General features: G+C 42.2%; 2 protein-coding genes across 7 annotated transcripts in view; one reads left to right on the top strand and one right to left on the bottom strand.

The window, feature by feature from the left end:
* LOC124613348 (motile sperm domain-containing protein 1-like) overlaps window positions 1–3,248 on the bottom strand; it is a 56,709-nt gene extending 53,461 nt beyond the window's left edge. The window contains exons 1-3 of one of the 6 annotated variants that reach the window (XM_047142048.1): window positions 3,024–3,162; window positions 2,785–2,941; window positions 2,530–2,697 (exon numbers count right to left, since the gene is read on the bottom strand). In XM_047142048.1, the coding sequence (XP_046998004.1) occupies window positions 2,530–2,662 (133 nt within the window). In that variant the 5' untranslated portion in view covers window positions 2,663–2,697; window positions 2,785–2,941; window positions 3,024–3,162. Of the gene's footprint in view, window positions 1–2,529; window positions 2,698–2,784; window positions 2,942–2,984 lie in introns of all 6 variants that reach the window. The other 5 variants (XM_047142056.1, XM_047142064.1, XM_047142086.1 and 2 more) reach the window with 5 other exon arrangements.
* A 172-nt stretch (window positions 3,249–3,420) lies between these two features.
* The window catches only part of LOC124613338 (Parkinson disease protein 7 homolog), a 116,738-nt gene continuing 99,918 nt past the window's right edge, over window positions 3,421–20,240 (top strand). The window contains exon 1 of the mRNA XM_047142037.1: window positions 3,421–3,633. Coding sequence (XP_046997993.1) covers window positions 3,457–3,633 — 177 coding nt within the window. The 5' untranslated portion in view covers window positions 3,421–3,456. The remainder of the gene's footprint in view (window positions 3,634–20,240) is intronic.

Genomic DNA, 20,240 nt, shown 5'->3' with positions numbered 1-20,240 from the left:
CCCTGGAATGCACACTGGCTTCCTTCCCCTCCTTGGCAGCCATGTTCCTAAGGGGCCCCATTACGCACCTAATGTTGGAGCTCCCAACTACCAGCAAACCCACCCTCTGTGAATGACCAAACCTTGAGGGCCGAGAAGCTTCCTCTGGAACAGGGTGGACGACTGCATCCGGCTCAGAGAGATTGTCAGCCACAGATAACACCCGAAACCTGTTTGTCAAACAAACTGGGGAGGCCCTATGATCAGCCCCTCGGAAAGTTTTTCGCTACCTGCTAGACTTTGGAATGATCTCCCACTCGACCAAGGGTGAGGGGTCAACCTCAGTGCAAGCAGTACCCGGGGAGGTCACAGCAGTGGACTGATCAGAGGACACGTGGGACGTGCTTGATGTCCCTTGCATCCCCGCGTCCAATCCCCCACAGTGATGCCCCCTGGCAGCGGCCTCAAGCTGTGTGACGGAAGCCAACACAGCCAGAAGCTGTGAGCGAAGGGCCGCCGGCTCAGCTCGGATCTGTATACAACAATCACAGTTCCTATCCGTTACTGCAGTCGCTCCTGTTTGAAGCTTGTAAAAACATATAACAAGCGAACGGTGTACTCGCCTTATTAGTAGCAAGAACTAGCGGAGCCCTCTCGCTGACAGTCTAATATTGTGGTTCCTCCTTTTAAGCATCACATGAAATGTCAAAGTGACATATCAAAACAAGTGACTGCACGGTAGAAAATTATTTAAAATTACCCATAACAGAGGAAAGGCAATTGGACTTTAAAGGATTCCTACTCGATTCTACTTAAGAGTACGCAAAAGAGCTGCTTTCTTTTCTAGCAGTAGTGTACCATAGATCACTGAAGGAACAAAGTGTTCAAGTGATTGGAAAAATACACAACTAATCCCACTTTCTTGGAAAGATAGTAAAAAAGATGAACACAACTAGAGATCAATATCATAGACATCAGTCTGTTGTAGAATTATGAAACACATTTTATGCTTACATATTAAGGCCTTCTGGAAACTGAAAACCTTCTCAAAGAGACATATTTCTCACAATCCTAACATCCCCCTAAAAAGCAGTATCCGTTCACCAATTTCACCAATATAATTTACAAAATTTCCTTTTTCAACTCTGGTCTGAAGTGTTGACAGGCTATAACAAGGGCATGACCACCAACTGACAGTCCACACGATCAACCGAGCAGTACTGACCAAACAGTGATTGAAATGCTGCTGAGCATGACTACTTGACTTCAAGGGCTGCTTCATGACATGTGCCATCTGGATCTTGCCCTCAATAACTATTTCTCTGAATTGCATAAATGGCGATTGTCCTTATAACACATACTTTAATCATTGAAGCCTTCTGACCTCAATATCCAATAGTCGCCATCCGACACCTGCTCTTGTCCCCATGGCTTCAAACTTGACTTGTTCCATACTTGCACCTTCCTCCGTTCTACCTCTCTCTCAGTCTACTCCTCCACATCAGTGTGTAGCACATGCATGTCCCACAAATGCACCAGAATGGGATCAATCGTAGCCGTATTCCTATATCAAGTGCACTTGTTGCTATTCCCTCCTTGCTGTTAGTCACACTTCCTTCAAACGTTTCCACGTACTCCCCAACTTCTTTTTCAGTTAACTCATTTCACTCTATCAATCCCTCACATCAGTAGAAATGTGGTGCACTACAACATATTCTGCCAGAACACTGTAGCTGTGTGGGTGTATGTGCATTTATCATTAATATGCCATTTAACTTTTCTTATTGTCTTATTGAACATTTGATGAATTTTCAACACACTTTTCAAATAATGGTGTAATTTGATGAGGTTAAGGAATTATGGGAGCTTTTTCCCATTATGTTTGTTATAAGACTTACTTTCCTCAACAATTATTTTAACCACACTAATCCTCCACTTTTTCACTTGAGTTACTGCATCAAAATAATGAAGAAACACATTACAGAAGCTGCAAAATATGTTATTTACATCAGTTGTACTGGAGTGTGTCTTGTATTTTTCCAACACTAGCATAAAATTGAGTTGTCTTGATAGATATTGTGATCACTAAAATCACTGCTGAAAAATCTTATTTTGGGGTCTCTTTCTGTTAATACCATAGTTAAATTTGTGAAACTACAGTTTTGCATTCACAAGTTGAAGAGTTGACTCTCAGTATGTACCTGAAACTACTGACTATATTCAACATGTCAATGCTATGGTTTGAATAGTTGAATTGCGCAACAGTTATATCTCCACAGAAATCAGGTCATTTCTACCACAATTAATGTTACCAAGCAGTCTCACAAACTTTAGAATCAATATACCAGTTTCTTTACTTGAACATGTTAAAATTAAAAATTTAACAACTAAATGAAACAATGTTCAAAATAATTGTCCTTAACATTTCGTTTATTCACTGCAGTAAAATTTTACGTAATCTTCTACAAAACAGCTGTTTCCCCCATCTTATGAGGTTTTTATGAGAAAAGAACATTTTATAGAACAGTAGTGACCACTAACTTTGCTTACCTCTGAATCTAATTGGAAATTCGTAAGGATTGTATAAAGTTAATACTTGTTTGTGTGACGCTTGGTCTTCAAGATAAAATATGATTGGTGTTGGATATACGAAGACAGGCACTTGAATCGGTCCAGGATGCATTCCAACCACATTAATTCTTGATCACAATCACGTCACTGAAACAGAATACCGAAAGCTGTATGGAATGCACTTGGCAATAATTCTATTTTCTACCTGTCTTGTCAATGACTGTAAGAACATACGATAGTGACAACGCCGATAACAATTCTTATGCCTTGTCTTCCCATGAAAAACACGATCCCTTCTCATTCACACGTGACGTCGAGTCGAAGAGGTGTACGAAATCTATTAACAACTAATTTTATCGTAACAGGTACGTCTCAAGAACATATCGCAACTCTGAAATATAAGCGAGGATTATAACAAAGTCTCATCAACCTACCTAAGCTTATCAAACAGCTGATTTTGTCACTTTACTTACTGTACGTTAGAAATAAAACAAAAATACATACAGAACTATACAACCACGTACGTTAATTATTCCGTAACTAAAACGACATACAACGTATACAAGAGAACACTTGCAGCCCAAACCTTTAATTTAAGAATCTCACGCAAACAATAACAACCTTGACTCAATTCATATCTTTCCGGAAAAACAGCACAAAGAGCGAAATCATGCTGACAAATTTATAATGATTTGCAGCTACAATCTGTAACAATAATTCATATGCGGTGAATATTATAAAAACCATCATGTTTTGAAGATAGCCAATGGAAGACAAAATTACTAAAAGTTTTAACTGATTTTCTGCCACAATGAACAAAATTCCGCAACCATGCATGTGTAATTCGAAGGTTGGCAAGGAGCAGACGACATTGACGAAGGTCAGTGCCGTCAACGGCGTTTGCATATGTGTGTAAATTTCATGATACTGCGACGCTCAACAGCTTGTATATTTGCCTTACAGAAAGCGTTTCTCACGAGTGAAACAGTGGCAATGGCTAAGAAATCTGCTATCGTTTTGTTAGCAGAGGGAGCAGAAGAAATGGAATTTGTGATATCCGTTGATGTCTTGCGTCGTGCCGGCGTAAGTTGCTTCCACAGACGATTTGTATTTAATTTTTCATTTATTTATTTGTTCATTCGTAGTCAGCGAATGTAACATGGATGTTTTCCGAATGTACATGCAAATTTCATGTAAATTCAATTTTGGGAAAATGAAAAGTGTATGAATTTCATCTACTATCAAAAACAGGCGATTTTTATTAGAAAACGAGTATTCACATGTTTTTTTATCTAAAAAGTCTGTAATAGGGGTGAAAGTAAAATTGCATTTTCTGTGCAGTTCGGTGGGTTAAGTAGAGTGCACATCTCCAGTCATGTTCAGTCTGTCAACATACTTCAAAAGACCGTTTTGTGACAATAAAGATGGTCAGCACAGAACATTTGCTGCGAAGTTGGCACATATCGCAGCGATGTCATTCAAACATTCAACCTCTATCATGAGACACAAAACTTTAAAGGTGTCTCATAGTTTCGAACATTGTCAATACAAACAGATAATTACTGATAACTATAAATAATTTTTTGTAGGTAACCTGAGAGAAATGTGATAGATCTGTGCACTGCCTATAAGGCAACAGAGAGGTATGTGTCAGCCCAGACAGTGTGCAACCACACGTTCAGTTTGCCCTGTAGTCATCTAACAGTGCAAATCCTCTCCCCCAAAAGTATAGTGGTGCACAAAAAACATCTGGAATAGAACCTAGGTCAATAACATCAGGTTCTCTTCACCAATGAGAAAAAGTTTTATCTAATGCCTATGCCGAGGTTATGAAGGCCTGTTTAACAAAGAGGTTGATCAGTTGTGTTTAGTGCCAATATCATACAGATTTGGACACCTTATCACCGTCAAAGGTAATCAGAGGGCTTTACAGTGTTGGGACAGCCTATTGTGCAGTTCTACAGTGTACATTCAGCTTCTCTGACAAGGAACTTGATGAAGCTACTATCTCGGCTCTCAGTAAAGGATTGAACTTTGCCCCAACTCCATGTAAGTTACCGGTGGTTGAGATCATTAGTGGAGTGGAACAAGCAGTTCGTCATCTTTCTCAAGAAGCAGCGGATGACGTAAAGCTTGCTACTAGCCAGATTTTAGCGACATCCAAGCCGCCTAAGTCAAACATTGGCAGAGAGGAAAGACAAGGACTGAAATTGTTGCAGAAGGATGAAGATCTAGTTGTTTTACCTGCTGACAAGGGGAACGCCACAGTAATCCTCAATGCTACAGATTACCACAAGAAAGTTGGATTATTACTGGAGGACAGCACATACCGGATTCTCAGACGGGATCCCACATCGGCTCTCAGCAGGAAGACAAAGGAACTACTAAAAAACTCTGGCCTCTCCGACAAACTGGTGAAGAACTTACGGCCGAGAGCACCTAGGCCACCAAGCCTGTACGGTTTGCCAAAGGTTCATAAGGAGAACGTCCCGTTGAGACCGATTGTTAGCGCTATTGGCTCTCCTACGTACAAGCTTGCAAAGCACTTAACTAAATTGTTGGTGCCTATAGTTGGTCACTGCCCACATCATATTAAGAATTCAAAAATGTTTGTTGATATCATAAAACAGATGAAGATAGGCCCAAGTGATATCATGGTCAGCCTCGATGTGGTTTCTCTGTTCACCAAAGTACCTGTGGATGACACATTACAACTGTTGGCTGCTCATTTCTCCTCAGAAATTTTGAAGTTGTTCCGGCATACCTTGACGACCACTTATTTTTTATACAGTGGAAATTATTATGAAATGACGGATGGAACAGCCATGGGTTCGCCACTGTCACCAGCAATAGCGAATTTTTTCATGGAGGACTTTGAAGAACGAGCCCTGAGCAGTGCTCACCTCCGCCCATCATGCTTCTACAGGTACATCGATGATACTTTTTTAATCTGGCCACACGGCAGCGACATTCTGCAGCAGTTCGTCGAACATCTGAATGGTGTACATCCAAACATAAAATTTACATTGGAGGTAGAGAAGGAAGGGAAGTTACCTTTTTTAGATGTGTTGGTGGAGCGAAAGCCGGATGGACGACTGGGCCATTCTGTGTACAGGAAGCCAACCCATACAGACTTATATCTGCATAGCCATAGCTTCCATCATCCATCTCAGAAGAGAGCTATGCTGAATATTTTAGTACACAGAGCCAGGACTGTTTCCGACAAGGACCACCTCGGTCCCGAGATTAACCATTTGACAACTGTTTTCAAGAGGAATGGTTATTCTGCCGGTGAAATTAAATCAGTATTGTCCAAGAAAATAGACACGATGCCGGCCACATACAAGAAGAGGACCAACACATAGCGCGGCTTCCTTTTTGCGGTGCTACAACGAGCAAGATAGCCAGAGTCCTGAAGAGGCAAGGAATAAAACCAGTTTTCCGACCACCTAGGAAAATTAAGGAAATGTTGAGACCAGTCAAAGATAGTCTCGGCTTAAGAGTGCCGGGAATTTATACTATTCCTTGCGAATGCGGCAAGAATTACGTGGGCCAGTCTGTAAGAACCGTTGCCGACCGCTGCATCGATCACCAACGCCACCTGAAATACAGGTATTTGGAAAAATCAGCGGTGGCTGAACGTAGCCTGCTTAACAAGCATAAGATTTTATTTGAAGAAACCAGAGTAATAGCCCACGCATCGAATTACTGGGACTCTGTGATCTGGGAAGCAGTCGAAATTAGACTTAGCGATAATAACTTTAATAGAGACAACGGTTATGCACTTAGCAACACTTGGAAGAGTGCATTGGATAAACAAAATCGCAGAGAAAAACTTCTCGCACTTTACCTCTTGATTCAAGGGATGGCGCTGCAAGCAACGCGGGATAGCAACTACATCTATGGAAGTAGAGGGCACCACTTCATTACGCGCCATATCGCTGCTGCTATGACGTATTCCAGCCAATCAGAAGCCGTCCTTTGCATATAAAAGTGAGAACCTCGCTAGTTCACGACAGTCAGTTTTAGCTCTGACGATGACCATGGAGGTAGTGGTCGAAAGCTTGGAGTTTTATCCTGAATTGACGCGGCATGCACACAGAGAGATTTTTACTCAAGAAATACGTCGCGAAAGACTTCGTAGCCAAGAGTCATAATTTGTTTGAAAATTGTGTGTTCATCCTGATACCAGTGTGTATTTTAGGATACCATTAGTGTTCTTGTTTTTGAATAGTGGTTCCAATGTGTCTGTGGATGCCAATAGATTATTGTTTGGATAACACTGTGTTTTAATACAAAATATTTTTTTTAAATGGCAGGTGGCAGCACATCAAAATGTTATTCTACATGTAGCAAGGGACTGGAAATTGTCAGAGTATGCCATCCTTGCAATTTCCACAGTGTAAATGTTTGAGATAATTCTTACAGCAAAACAGTCTGAACTGAATGTCTAAATAGGTTTCATTGCAGCGTCTTTATAATTTAGGTTTCTACCAACATGAATCCCTAGAAGTTTTGTAGGTTCTATTCGAAGGCTTTGTCACCTAACACTATATTTATCTTATCATTTGTATATAATTTCCCAAATTACATGTAATTTGTTTTATTCAAATTTAGTAGCTCAGTCTTTTAGCATCAACCAAAGGGTGGACATACTTGAGGACTTGCTCAGTAGTTGTAAGCTATACCAGAATTCCTTTAGAGTACATACCAACACAGTAGTGTCATTTGCAAATAACTTTACTTTGCCCCCATTGTCGGTGGTTTGTACCTCGTTTGTGTATATGAGAACTGTAGGACCTAGAACACTTCCTTGTGTCCTCTTATTTTGACTTTCTTTGTTTCTGATAATAAACTGATTTTGTGACTGAAATGAGTTGACTTAAGTTCTAAAATCTAGCTTCTATTTTGTTGAAATGGTTCAAACTAGATTTGCCAGTTCCTTGGATACCAGGCACTTCCAATTTTTTTTTTTCTAGGAGGTTGCCATTGTTAACAGTATGAATTACTTTAGAAATAAGTAAATTGACTTCTGCTAGATTAGATTTTGACTCCCCCTCCCCGTGTGGCACATTATTATTGTTTCTTTATTATTTTAGATGATGCTGGTTGCAGTGTTATGGGTTGTTAAATTACCATCTTGTATTCATTACCATTTTTTGAACGATGGCTTCATTGGCGGGATTTTTCAGCCTTCCAGGAAACCACTCCTCCAATATATGACAAACTGACAATGTTCGCCTAACGTCTTACAGGTGAAGCAATCTTGATTTTAACAGATCAGCATGTCATTAACATTCCATGTTCATCTACATCCACATCTATACTCTGCAAACCACTGTGAGGTTCATGGCAGAGGATATGTCCCATTGTACCACTTATTAGGGTTTCTTCCTGTTCCATTCACATATGGAGGTTGGGAGGAATTATTGTTTGACTGCCTCTGTGCATGCAGTAATTATTCTAATCTCATCCTCATGATCCCTGGGTGAGCTATATGTAGGGGATTGTAGTATATCCGTAGAGTAATCATTTAAAGCCGGTTCTTGAAAACTTTGTTAATAGACTTTCTCAGGATAGTTTACATCTGTCTTCAAGAGTCTGTCATTTCAGTTCTTTCAGTAGGCCTATCTCTGTGACACACTCTAACAGATTAAACAAACCTGTGACCATTTGTGCTGCCCTTCTCTGTATACATTCAATATCCCCTGTTAGTCCTATCTGGTACAGGTCCCACACACTTGAGCCATATTCATTTGTTGCAGTGACCCTCATACTACAAGCAGCTTTTGAACATTCCAGTTTTTTTCCTTAATATGAGTTTCATGTGTTAGCTGCATAATTTAAAAGTCTTCTATTTTCACATTAATATTTTTTCTGTGTGTGTGAGAATTATTTCCGGATCTTTACCTCTCTTCCCTATTTCATATTTTCCCATACAGCTTCTTATTTGTTACCAGATTGTGTTATTAAGCTAACATTTCTCATAATTTTTGCCCAACTAATCAAATTTTGATATTGCCTCCCATCATATAATTCATAAGATGGTGTTATAAACTGTGGGTGCTTTCATTTTATAACTTTGTCCTTTTAGTCATTGAAGAATTTTTGATGCCAGTTGTGATCCAGCAAGTGGGATTCATTCTACTGTGGGATATGATTCTTGGTATGCACAACCTGAAATTTTCCATGGAGTGTGAGGAAAAGGTGTATTAAGCATTGTTCATGCTTAGCTGTGACAGTACTCCTGCCCAGAACTTATTACTTAGGCTGTTGATAAAGGGTACACATTTATCTGTAGAAAATGTTTGTTTACATGTTAAAAGCACTTGAAAAGATGTTAACCCCGAGAATTTGCTTATTATTTGTTATTCTTGGAGTTTCATATTTGTGGTGAAATAAGTTTAATTACATAGGTCAAGAACAGATCTTTCAGCAAACTTTCATTCACAAGATTTATATTGAGGTCTCCAAAGACAGTTACAGTGGCTCTTTCAGGAGGCAGAACATTCAACAGTGTTTCTAATTGATCAATGAATATTTCTGTATTCTCAGTAGGTGGTGTAAATATTGGGATGACCATAACTTTTCCTTGTACTTCATAGAACTGCACAGCTGCTACTTCAGAATATTTTTTCCACACTCAAGGGATTTGCTTCTTGCTTTCTTTTATGTCTTATACATGAATTGGTAGAGGTATACACATTCTCATTTTTTATATTCTTAATACAATACTGACTTCTCCAAGTTATGAATGTTAATGTCACTTATTTCAAACTCCTACCAGAACTCCACAATACATATGCAATAAATATTGATAGCATTCATTGCAGCCTCAAGTTCACATTATTTATTTCTTAGAGGTTAGATGACATAGCTACCTTTAGAACTAATAAGACAATTTGAAGACATCTCCCTGTCCTTTACCCCCATCACACTGAATTACAAAATGAACTTTCAGCTTCCTTACATGATGCTTCTTCAGGTCCTGTATTGATTCATAATCAGATGACCCAACCTCTGAATGTTAGTCAAAAGATTCATCTATTCAGGATCTTCAACCATATTTTAAGGTTTTTTCTTTCTGCTGGTAAGGCATTGTCATTGTTGCAGTGCTTAAACCAGGCAAAACCCATGTGTCTTGGTTGATACTGACCAGTTAGCCCCGCAAACATGCCCTGCAAACTGCTTTAAAGGGTGGTAGCCCAATGATTATGCTACTTTCTTGAATCATGGGACCATCTGTTTAGGTTGGAAATGGCCATCCCCCAGACTTTTTCTAAGCACGATCTCAGTGCAGTCCTCTTTTACCTACATAAAGCATATAACACATGCCATCACATTTTGCTTATCCTCCATGACTTGGGATTTTCAGGCTTGCTAACAGTTTTTTCATCACTTTTTATTCTGACAGTTGGTTTGTCCTAGAGGTGGCATATCACTCAACTCCCCATGGTCCAAGAGAGTGGTCTCCCAAATGGCTTCATTGTTATCAGTGGGGTAGTGACATCGATCAGATCAGTCACCCTCACACTGTATGTCAATGACTGTTGCATTTGTTATAGCTCCTGACCTGTAGCCTTGGCTGAACACAAGCTCCAAAGCACCATCTGAGGGTCCTCCATATAAACCCTTTTCCATAACTTCCCATTCTAACCTGTGAAAATATGAGTAATTCATTTATGATGTCATACCATGGTCCATTCAATCCCAAATCTCTGCTTGGGTTTGGGCATGCATCACTTGAATGTTATTCCTCAGTCCTGATTTGTGGGACTCCTCTTTGACAACAAGCTGATGTGGCTGCCTTTTATGTGTCAGCTAAAGATTAGCAGCTTGCAAAAGGTTAACACTCTGTACTTCCTTGCCCACCCCTGTTAGGGTGTGGATTGTGCTACTCAGGTCCATATTTATTGTAACCTAGTCTTGTTCCCATTGAACTAGAGCTACCGGATTTATTGTATAGTGGCACCTTCACCTTTGTTTATTGGACCTAGCGCATCATAATGGAGTTAGACTGGCGAGTGGCCCATGCTGTACTAGCCACATAGACAGCCTCCTTGCTGAAACAGGAGTCTTACCTCTTCGGTTTGAAGGTATTGACTCATTTTCACTTATGCAGTCAATCTCCTACTTATCCAAGTTATCAGATTCTTTTTAAAAGACATCATATTTGTCATTGGCCATAGAAACTGTTTATTTTCACTATTTATGTTCGGCCTTCAGGCCCTTATGTGATATACTGCAACAGACTCTGTTCCAGCACAAGTCAAACTTCAGAAGTCCTGTGACATGTACACTCATCATTGTCATATCTGAGCAGTTTAACAATGTTAACATCTTTAACACAAATAACAATAAATCACTGTCCTTGTAGACTGTTAACATGTGAACTGAGGCAGTTGATGCAAACATACGAAGGTGAGTCAAATGAGAACCTTAAATATTTTTTAAATATTATTTATTGTGTGGAAGTGGTACAAAGCTGTATCACTTTTCAACATAATCTCCCCCGTGCTCAATGCAAGTCCTCCAGCACTTACAAAGTGCATAAATTCCTTTAGACAAAAATTCTTTTGGTAGTCCGCACAACCGCTCATGCACCGCGTGGCATACCTCTTCATCAGAACGAAACTTCTTTCCTCCCATTGCGTCTTTGAGTGGTCCAGACATATGGAAATCACTTGGGGCAAGGTCTGGTGAGTATGGTGGATGAGGAAGACACTCAAAATGTAGGTATGTGATTGTTGCAACTGTTGTACGGGCAGTGTGGGGCCTTGCATTGTCATGTTGCAAAAGGACATCTGCTGACAGCAATCCGCATCGCTTTGATTTGATTGCAGGCCGCAGATGATTTAATGCTGATGGTTCTGTTCAAAACTTCTTTGGTTTTGGTGATGAGGAATGGCGCCATTCCTTGCTTGCTCTCTTCATTTCCAGTTGTTTGAAGTGAACCCAGGTTTCGTCCCCAGTAACGATTCTTGCAAGGAAACCATCACCTTCTCGTTCTAAGTGCCGAAGAAGTTCTTCACAAGCATCAACATGTCATTCTCTCATTTCAGGAGTCAGCTGCCATGGCACCCATCTTGTAGACCCTTTGTGAAACTGGAGCACATCATGCACAGTGTGGTGTGCTGACCCATGACTAACCTGTAAACATGCTGCAGTGTCATTCAGTGTCACTCGGCAGGTTTCCTTCACTATGGCTTCGACTGCTGCAATGTTCTGTGGAGTCACAACTCGTTGTGCCTGACCTGGACGAGGAGCATCTTCCACTGAAGTCACACCATTTGTGAACTTCCTACTGCATTCGTAGACTTGTTGCTGTGACCAACCTGCATCACCGTACTGAACCTTCATTCATCGATGAATTTCAAGGGTTTCACACCTTCACTACGTAAAAACCAAATAACAGAATGCTGTTCTTCTCTGGTGCAAGTCGCAAGTGGGGTGGCCATCTTTATACTGATACTGTGGCGGTATGTGTGCATCTCCACTATGATGCCACCTACAGGCCATTCTGCATGCTGTTTGTAGCACGCTTACCAACTTACAGGATAACTGCGCAAAATTTTGTTTTGTTATTACAAATTTAAGATTTTCATTTGACTCACCCTCGTACAACCAAGCAAGGTGGCGCAATGGTCAGCACAGTGGACTCGCATTGGGGAAGATTTAGGTTTTTGTGAGTTCCCTAAATTGCTTCAAGCAAATGCCGGGATGGTTCCTATAAAAGAGCATGGCCGATTTTCTTCCCCATCCTGTCCGAATCCTATGGGACCGATGGCTGTGCTGTTTGGTCCCCATACCAAATCAGCCAACCATCAGTTGCAATGTGCCCCAACACCCACTGCCTGGACCTTCGCCTAACCCCTCAGAATGTGTTTGCATAGATTTTCTTCCATTTCTGTGTACATTGTTTGCACCACCAATTAACACATATTTGCTGTCAGGTGTTAATGATCTCTATCAGTCATTCAGCATTTCCTTCAGAGGAGCATCAGATGTGATTATACCAATTGTTTTGGTGATATTTGATATAATTGCTGTCACCTTTCATCTGTGGCTATTTGATAATGCAGTTGTTTAGCACTTAATTTTTGTGTTTTCGTATCCTTTCTCTGGGCTTGTTCTTGTTTTGACACACTTTTCAAGTTATTGTAGTTTGTGACTTGGTTAACAAGGTTTTAGAGGCAAGTGAGTCACTTGTAATTTCATTTAAATCAATAACTTAATGTCCTTTACTTACAGGAAACTTAAACTTTGGACCACTTCATTTTAATTGAGATGTGAAATCATAACTATACTTGCATGTACTGTGGGGTATTGGCTGCGGTACATCAGTGTATTTATAGTCTCTTATAATTTGTCTCTACTTTAAGGGAAAATTGTTATTACTGTGTTAGCTATTGATTCTTGCCATTGCCCAGAGATTCAGTATTATGCTTGCTTGTTGCCAATTGTCTGCTTTCTATTAGGATGAGAGTGTAATACTCATTGAAAATAACAAGATATAATTATGTAGCACAACAAATCAATAATTCTAGCGATTGCCCTCAGGGGCTTAGCATTCATTTGGTGACCCCAGGGTTCCTGAGCTAGGGACTGATAAGCGCTACCAGTCCTCTGTCACCATAAGCTCTGGGCATGCTTCAGTGACCAGTGTGTGGGGCGGAGGTGGAACGTTGTGTGTCTCAGAGAATGGGTATCTTGGTTTGACCACCTGGATTGTGGGGATGGAATAAACCTCCATAAAAAAAGCCTCAACCTCAAGGTGTGCTGTGTGCTGATGAGATGCATGGCTGTTGTGGTGGAACAGTTGTTAGTGGGCAAACTCTGGGAAACCTGCTGCACCTCAGTTGTACAAGGCTAACTGAGGCAAGCAGGGCTCTATCTGAGTGGATCCATATTTCCCTAGCCGATCGTAGGACCAAGATGGAACCCTTGCAATCTTCTATTCTCCTCCCAGTTGGGTGTACCTGGGAGTATCCATACACAGTCCTCCAAATGAATGGAAGAGGCTAGCCCTCCTGATAACTGGAGCCAGTTGAATTATAGTAACAGGGCTCAACGAGTCATAAATAAAAATGTGTTTTTGGTGATTAAGTCGAAGGAGGTTGACATTTGAAAAAGTGTCCCCCTTCTATGTCTATAAAGGCTTGGCTGGATTACTGGAAGCCTGAAGTCTATAAAGTGGCTGAGGAACGGTTCCCTACTGATTGAGACTAACAGGGCAAAGCAGGTGGAACTATTTAGGAAGTCTGAAAAATCTTGTGAATGTGATGTAATTGTTGAACTGCATAACGCCCTTAACTCTAGCAAGCGTGTGTTCATATGCCGTGACATTATGGACATCGACATAGCCGAACTTAAACAGGAATGGACATTACAGGGGATAGTAAACATAGAGCAAAGGATGTGTAGGAATAAAGGAGAAATTGAGAAGACTACCACCTTCATTATGACCTTCAATTCTCCAACGCTGCCTGACCACATCATGGCAGGATTAGTCTGACTTCGGGTTAGGCCGTGTGTATCTAACCTGCTGTGGTGCCACAAATGCAGAGTTTTGGTCACACAGTGCTGAGTTACAGGAGTGAAGTGATGTGTGGAAAATGAGGGAAGGCAGCCCATGAAGCTGTGATTGACCGTCCATTTCCAGCAGACTGTGTTAACTGCTCTGGCAGCCACAGTGTTCGATCCGAGACAGCCCTGTTTTTCGAGAGGAACAAAAAATTCAGAAACTAAAAGTCACCAAGCGGATCCCCTATGCAGAAGCCAAAAAAAGGTTGATAAGATGACGAAACCTCCCATTTCACCACTTCTGCTACTATTGTGCAGAAACCAGTTCCTAAGGTCAACATTTTGATGCAGACGTCGTCCAGTGTCCAACCATCCCCCAGCAGCATGAGTACTTGCATGTGTACATGCTCAGACAAAGCAAGTAAGGATAAAGCAATCCAAGCAACCACCAAAGAAAAAGCAGCAGCAGTTCCGTAGTGAGTGTCAAGGAGGCATATGACAAGCGGAGTGCCTCTCAATGCCTCCTTGCCCCCAACATCGCGCTTGGATAGAGGAGTGAACTGATTGAGGCAGGGTTCAACATTGGTCTTGGTTGAGTGTGATTGGTCGGGTTGGTGGTGAAAAAGTGTTTCCATTGTAGGGACAGGGAGAAGTCATCCTGGATGACTGAATTTGGGTGTGGGGCATAAGGTGAGGTCTTTGGAAAGGGCTGATACTTCTATGGGGCTAAGGCTTTTGGAGAAAAGGTTTATGATTGTGTTTTGGGTCTGTTTAAATTCTGGATTCTGTGTGATGGCGGAAAGGAGTCTTTGTTAGGAGGTCTGTGAGACAGGTTTTGTCAGCTATGGGGGGACATGGGGGAGGTTTGGAGGTTGTTGGAGAGTTGATGGATAGTGGTAGCCTAAGGCGTGAGAAGAAGTGAACAGGCTGGAGAGTTTTTTCAGGTGGCAATGTGCATGTTACTCTAGTTTCTGGAGGGAAAGGATTTAAATGTGTGTTATGGAATCCAGGAATTTGGTATTGCATATCAGGAGAATTTTGCGGATGGAAAGAACGTATTGCAAGGAGGTTTGGGACCGAGTGATGTGGTTCTGCAGGACAGTGTTGGTGAGGGATTGGCGGAATTTGAACGAATGGAGGCCATTGTGGCAGGAAGGGTGGCAGCCAGAGATGGGTAATTTGAAGCTAAAGCCATTTGCGGGGATTCCATGAGCTAAGCAACAGCACAGAAGCAGTATATGGGACTGAGTTCTGCCTAGATATAAGGAAAATTTTCTGTATTGACAAGACGGAAGGAACAAGGATCCATGGTGGTGGATAAAAATCTATAAAAATACATAAATAACGTAGAATTACGGCCAAAAAAATTCGCAAAAATACAGCCAAACATGTGGAAAAAGTCATGAAAAGGATGAAAGAGATGAAGTAAGGGGAAACAAGATGAAATCTGAGGGGCTAGGCAAATGGTGAAATTCAGAAACCAAATGCAATTGGCATGAAGACACAATGAGATCAAAGAAAAAATAAATTAAAGGATAGCGATGTGTGTTGCAGCTCTGTGAGTGGACAAATGTGAAGGAGGAGGATGGCAAATGTGACTAAATTAGGTGAAGTTAGTATGTGTGAACTGGAATAAAGAAGAGAAGGAGAGGTTTGATGGGTGGGGACAGTTTGGTAGGCTGAGATACAAGTTCATGTCACACAGCAAAGGTACGGGAAATAAAATGTGAAAATATGTGAGAGTGACGCGGGAAGAATGATAAGGCTGAAGGTATACGATTAATAATATTGGCAGGAGTAATGTGAGACATGAGATGCTGCACCAACAATCGGCGTGGTCTTGTAGGTGGCTGTTGTGCACGGCCGGTTGATACAGTGTGGCTTGTAAATACAGTGTGCAGTGCAGTTTTTAAGGCAACAAGAGAAACGCAAGAAAGGAGAGAAAGAAGCAGGGACACTGAGTATAGTAATGTGTTACAAAATAGTAACAAAGGAAAACAGCACCGGTTTATGGGGTGGATGAAAAGTTCAGGCAAAATGAAACAATGGAAAATCAGGTTGGAATGTAACAGCCTCTCTCCAGAGTCCATCTCTCTCCTCACGCCTACCACTCCCAACACTCTTATCTTCTACATGCTTTCTAAAGTCCATAAACCCAACCACCCAGGATGCCCCACTGTGGCCAGTTACTATGCTCTCCACTTTTGTTGACCAACACCTTCAGCCTGTTACCCGCAACCTACCCTCCTATATAAAAGATACCATTTCCTCCACCGACTTTCTACACTTTCTGTTCCCTTATGACTTGGTGCCCTGCTTGTCACTATTGATGCCAAATCCCATTATACTAACATCTCTAATGCCAATGGCCTTACTGCTGTTGAATACTACCTTTCCCAAATGCCCGACAGATTCCAAACCCACAACTTCCTTTCTAGTCACCATGACTAGCTATATCCTCACCCACAATTACTTCTCCTTTGAAGGTGTGACCTACCAGCAATTATGGGGTAGAGTTATGGGCACCTGTATGGCACCATCCTATGCCAACCTGTTCATGGGCCATTTACTGTAATCCTTCCCAAACACCCAGAATTCCAAAACCCTCCCTGAGAACAGATTCATCGAAGACATCTTCATGATCGGCATCAAGGGTGAGGATGCCCTATCCACATTCCTCCAGAACCTCGAAACCTTCTCCTCCATTCATTTCACCTGGTCCTTCTCAACCCAGCAAACCATCGTCCTTGATGTTGAGCTCCACCTCAAAGATGGCTGCATCAGTATCACAGTCCATCTCAAACCTACCGAACACCTGCAATACCTCCAGTTTGACAGCTGTCACTCATTCCATACCAAGAAATTCCTTCCTTGCAGCCTAGCCACCTGCGGCCATTGCGTCTGTAGTGATGAGGAGTCCCCATTGATAGGTACCGACGGTCCCACTGAGGCTTTTACAGACCATAATTATCTCCCAACTGTGTACAAAAACAGATCTTCCATGCCTTATCTTTCCAGTCACACACCACCTCCCAAGTCCCACTGTGTGGCCTCAGAGGAGCATTCCCCTGGTGACTTAGTACCACCGGGAACAACTGGACCAACTGAATTACTTTCTCTGCTAAGGTTAGGACTGTCACTTGTCGTGCCCTGTAATGAGAAATGTCTTACCCACTATCCTTCCCACCCTTCCCGTAGTGGTATTCTGGCACCCACCAAACCTACGCGCTGTCCCCCTCCATCCCTACACAACCCATGCTCCCAACACCTTGCCTCATACCTCATATCCCTGTAATAGACCTCGATGCAACACCTGTCCCATACATCCTCCCATCTACTGAAGCCAGGTCAAATACATCACGTATCCCATCAAAGACAGGGCTACCTGTGAAACAAGTCATGTGATCTACAAGTTAAGCTGCGACCACTGTGTCATATCCTACGTGGGCATGACAACCAAGACTCCCCTCTGGTATTCTCCACCAAACAACCCAACCCCCCCCCCCCCCCCTTTTGCTAACCTCCGGACAGCACCTAGCTGTCCTACCCTCTCCACCTCGGCCCTGTACGCTCCCATAAGCAGCACTTTACCGTCCCCCATTACACCACACCCCTACCCTACCCTGCTATTCCTCCACCCAACCCCCCCCCCCCCCCCCCCCCAATTGCTGAGTTTGCCACCCAATGTGACATTCTTCATTTCCATGACTGCTTCACAGCGTGTGCCATCTAGATTTTTCCCGCCAACACCATCTTTTCTGGATTGCACAGGTGAGAACTCTCTCTGCAATATATCCTATGCTCCCGTAACCCTCCTGGCCTCAACCTTTATTAGTCACCATCCTTACACAACTAGCCCTTTCCCTGTTTCCATTCCAGCAACACAGCCTCAGTCTTTTCGCTTCTCTCCTTTTCCGCTACCCCCCCTCCCCCTCTCCCCATCCATCTAACCTCCCTACTGCACTGAGCTGCCCTACCTTCTCTCCACCACGCACGCATGCACAAGCATCATTTTACTGTCCCCCCACCCCCCATCCTGCTATCCCTCTTCCTCCCCACCTCAGCCTACTCCTTCTCCCACCACCATCTTGCCTTTCCCATCATGCACTGCTCATTGTGGCCTGGCTTCTGCTGCCAGAGACAGTGGTCATGTTTGAATGAGATGTGTTTGTGTGACGAAGTCATTGTTGGTCAAAGGCTCACTCTCCAGCAGTCTTTTTGTTGTGCCTATCTGCGATTATATTTCCACTATATGGTGCGTACTAACTATACTCCCCCCGCCCCCTCCCCCCCCTCCCCCATGAACCATGGACCTTGCCGTTGGGGAGGCTTGCATGCCTCAGCGATACAGATAGCCGTACTGTAGGTGCAACCACAACGGAGGGGTATCTGTTGAGAGGCCAGACAAACTTGTGGTTCCTGAAGAGAGGCAGCAGCCTTTTCAGTAGTTGCAGGGGCAACAGTCTGAATGATTGACTGATCTGGCCTTGTAACACTAACCAAAACGGCCTTGTGTGCTGGTACTGCGAACAGCTGAAAGCAAGGGGAAACTACAGCCATAATTTTTCCCGAGGGCATGCAGCTTTACTGTATGGTTAAATGATGATGGCGTCCTCTTAGGTAAAATATTCCGGAGGTAAAATAGTCCCCCATTCGGATCTCCAGGCGGGGACTACTCAGGAGGACGTTGTTATCAGGAGAAAGAAAACTGGCATTCTACGGATCGGAGTGTGGAATGTCAGGTCCCTTAATCGGGCAGGTAGGTTAGAAAATTTTAAAAGGTAAATGGATCAGTTAAAGTTAGATATACTGGGAATTAGTGAAGTTCGGTGGCAGGAGGAACAAGACTTCTGGTCAGGTGAATACAGGGTTATAAATACAAAATCAAATAGGGGTAATGCAAGAGTAGGTTTAATAATGAATAGGAAATTAGGAATGCAGGTAAGCTACTACAAACAGTATAGCGAACACATTATTGCGGCCAAGATAGACACGAAGCCCACGCCTACCACAGTAGTACAAGTTTATATGCCATCTAGTTCCGCAGATGATTAAGAGATTGATGAAATGTATGATGAGATAAAAGAAAATATTCAGTTAGTGAAGGGAGATGAAAATTTAATAGTCATGGGTGACTGGAACTCGACAGTAGGAAAAGGAAGAGAAGGAAACATAGTAGGTGAATATGGAATGGGAGTAGGGAATGAAACAGGAAGCCACCTGGTACAATTTTGCACAGAGCATAACTTAATCATAGCTAACACCTTGGTTCAAGAATCGTAAAAGACAGTTGTATACATGGAAGAAGCCTAGAGATACTGGAAGGTGGCAGATAGATTATATAATGTTAAGACAGAGATTCAGTAACCAGCTTTTAAATTGTAAGACATTTCCAGGAGCAGATGTGGACTCTGACCACAATCTATTGGTTATGAACTGTAGATTAAAACTGAAGAGACTGCAGAAAGGTGGGAATTTGAGGAGATGGGACCTGGATAAACTGAAAGAACCAGAGGTTGTAGAGAGCTTGAGGGAGAGCATTAGTGAACGATTGACAAGAATGGGGGAAAGAAATACAGTAGAAGAAGAATGGATAGCTTTGAGAAATGAAATAGTGAAGACAGCAGAGGATCAAGTAGGTAAAAAGATGAAGGCTAATAGAAAACCTTGGGTAACAGAAGAGAGATTGAATCTAATTGATGAAAGGAGAAAATATAAAAATGCAGTAAATGAAGGTCAACGGAAGTGCAAAATGGCTAAGCAGGGATGGCTAGAAGACAATTGTAAGGATGTAGAGGTGCATATTACTTGGGGTAGGATAGATTTTACCTACAGGAAGATTAGACACCTTTGGAGAAAATAGAACCACTTGCATGAATATCAAGAGCTCAGAGGGAAACCCAGTTCTAAGCAAAGAAGGTAAAGTAGAAAAGTGGAAGGAGTATATAGAGGGTCTATACAAGAGTGATGTTCTTGAGGACAATATTATAGAAATGGAAGAGAATGTAGATGAGGATGAAACAGGAGATATGATACTGCGTGAAGAGTATGACAGAGCACTGAAAGACCTAAGTCAAAACAAGGCCCCGGGAGTAGACAACATTCCATTAGAACTACTGACAGCCTTGGGAGAGCCAGGCCTAACAATACTGTATCATCTAGTAAGC

This window comes from Schistocerca americana, chromosome 1 (genome assembly GCF_021461395.2).
Source record: "Schistocerca americana isolate TAMUIC-IGC-003095 chromosome 1, iqSchAmer2.1, whole genome shotgun sequence".
Lineage (NCBI taxonomy): Eukaryota > Metazoa > Arthropoda > Insecta > Orthoptera > Acrididae > Schistocerca > Schistocerca americana.
Note: the sequence above shows the minus strand (reverse complement) of the source record. Positions and strands in the feature narration are given on the sequence as shown.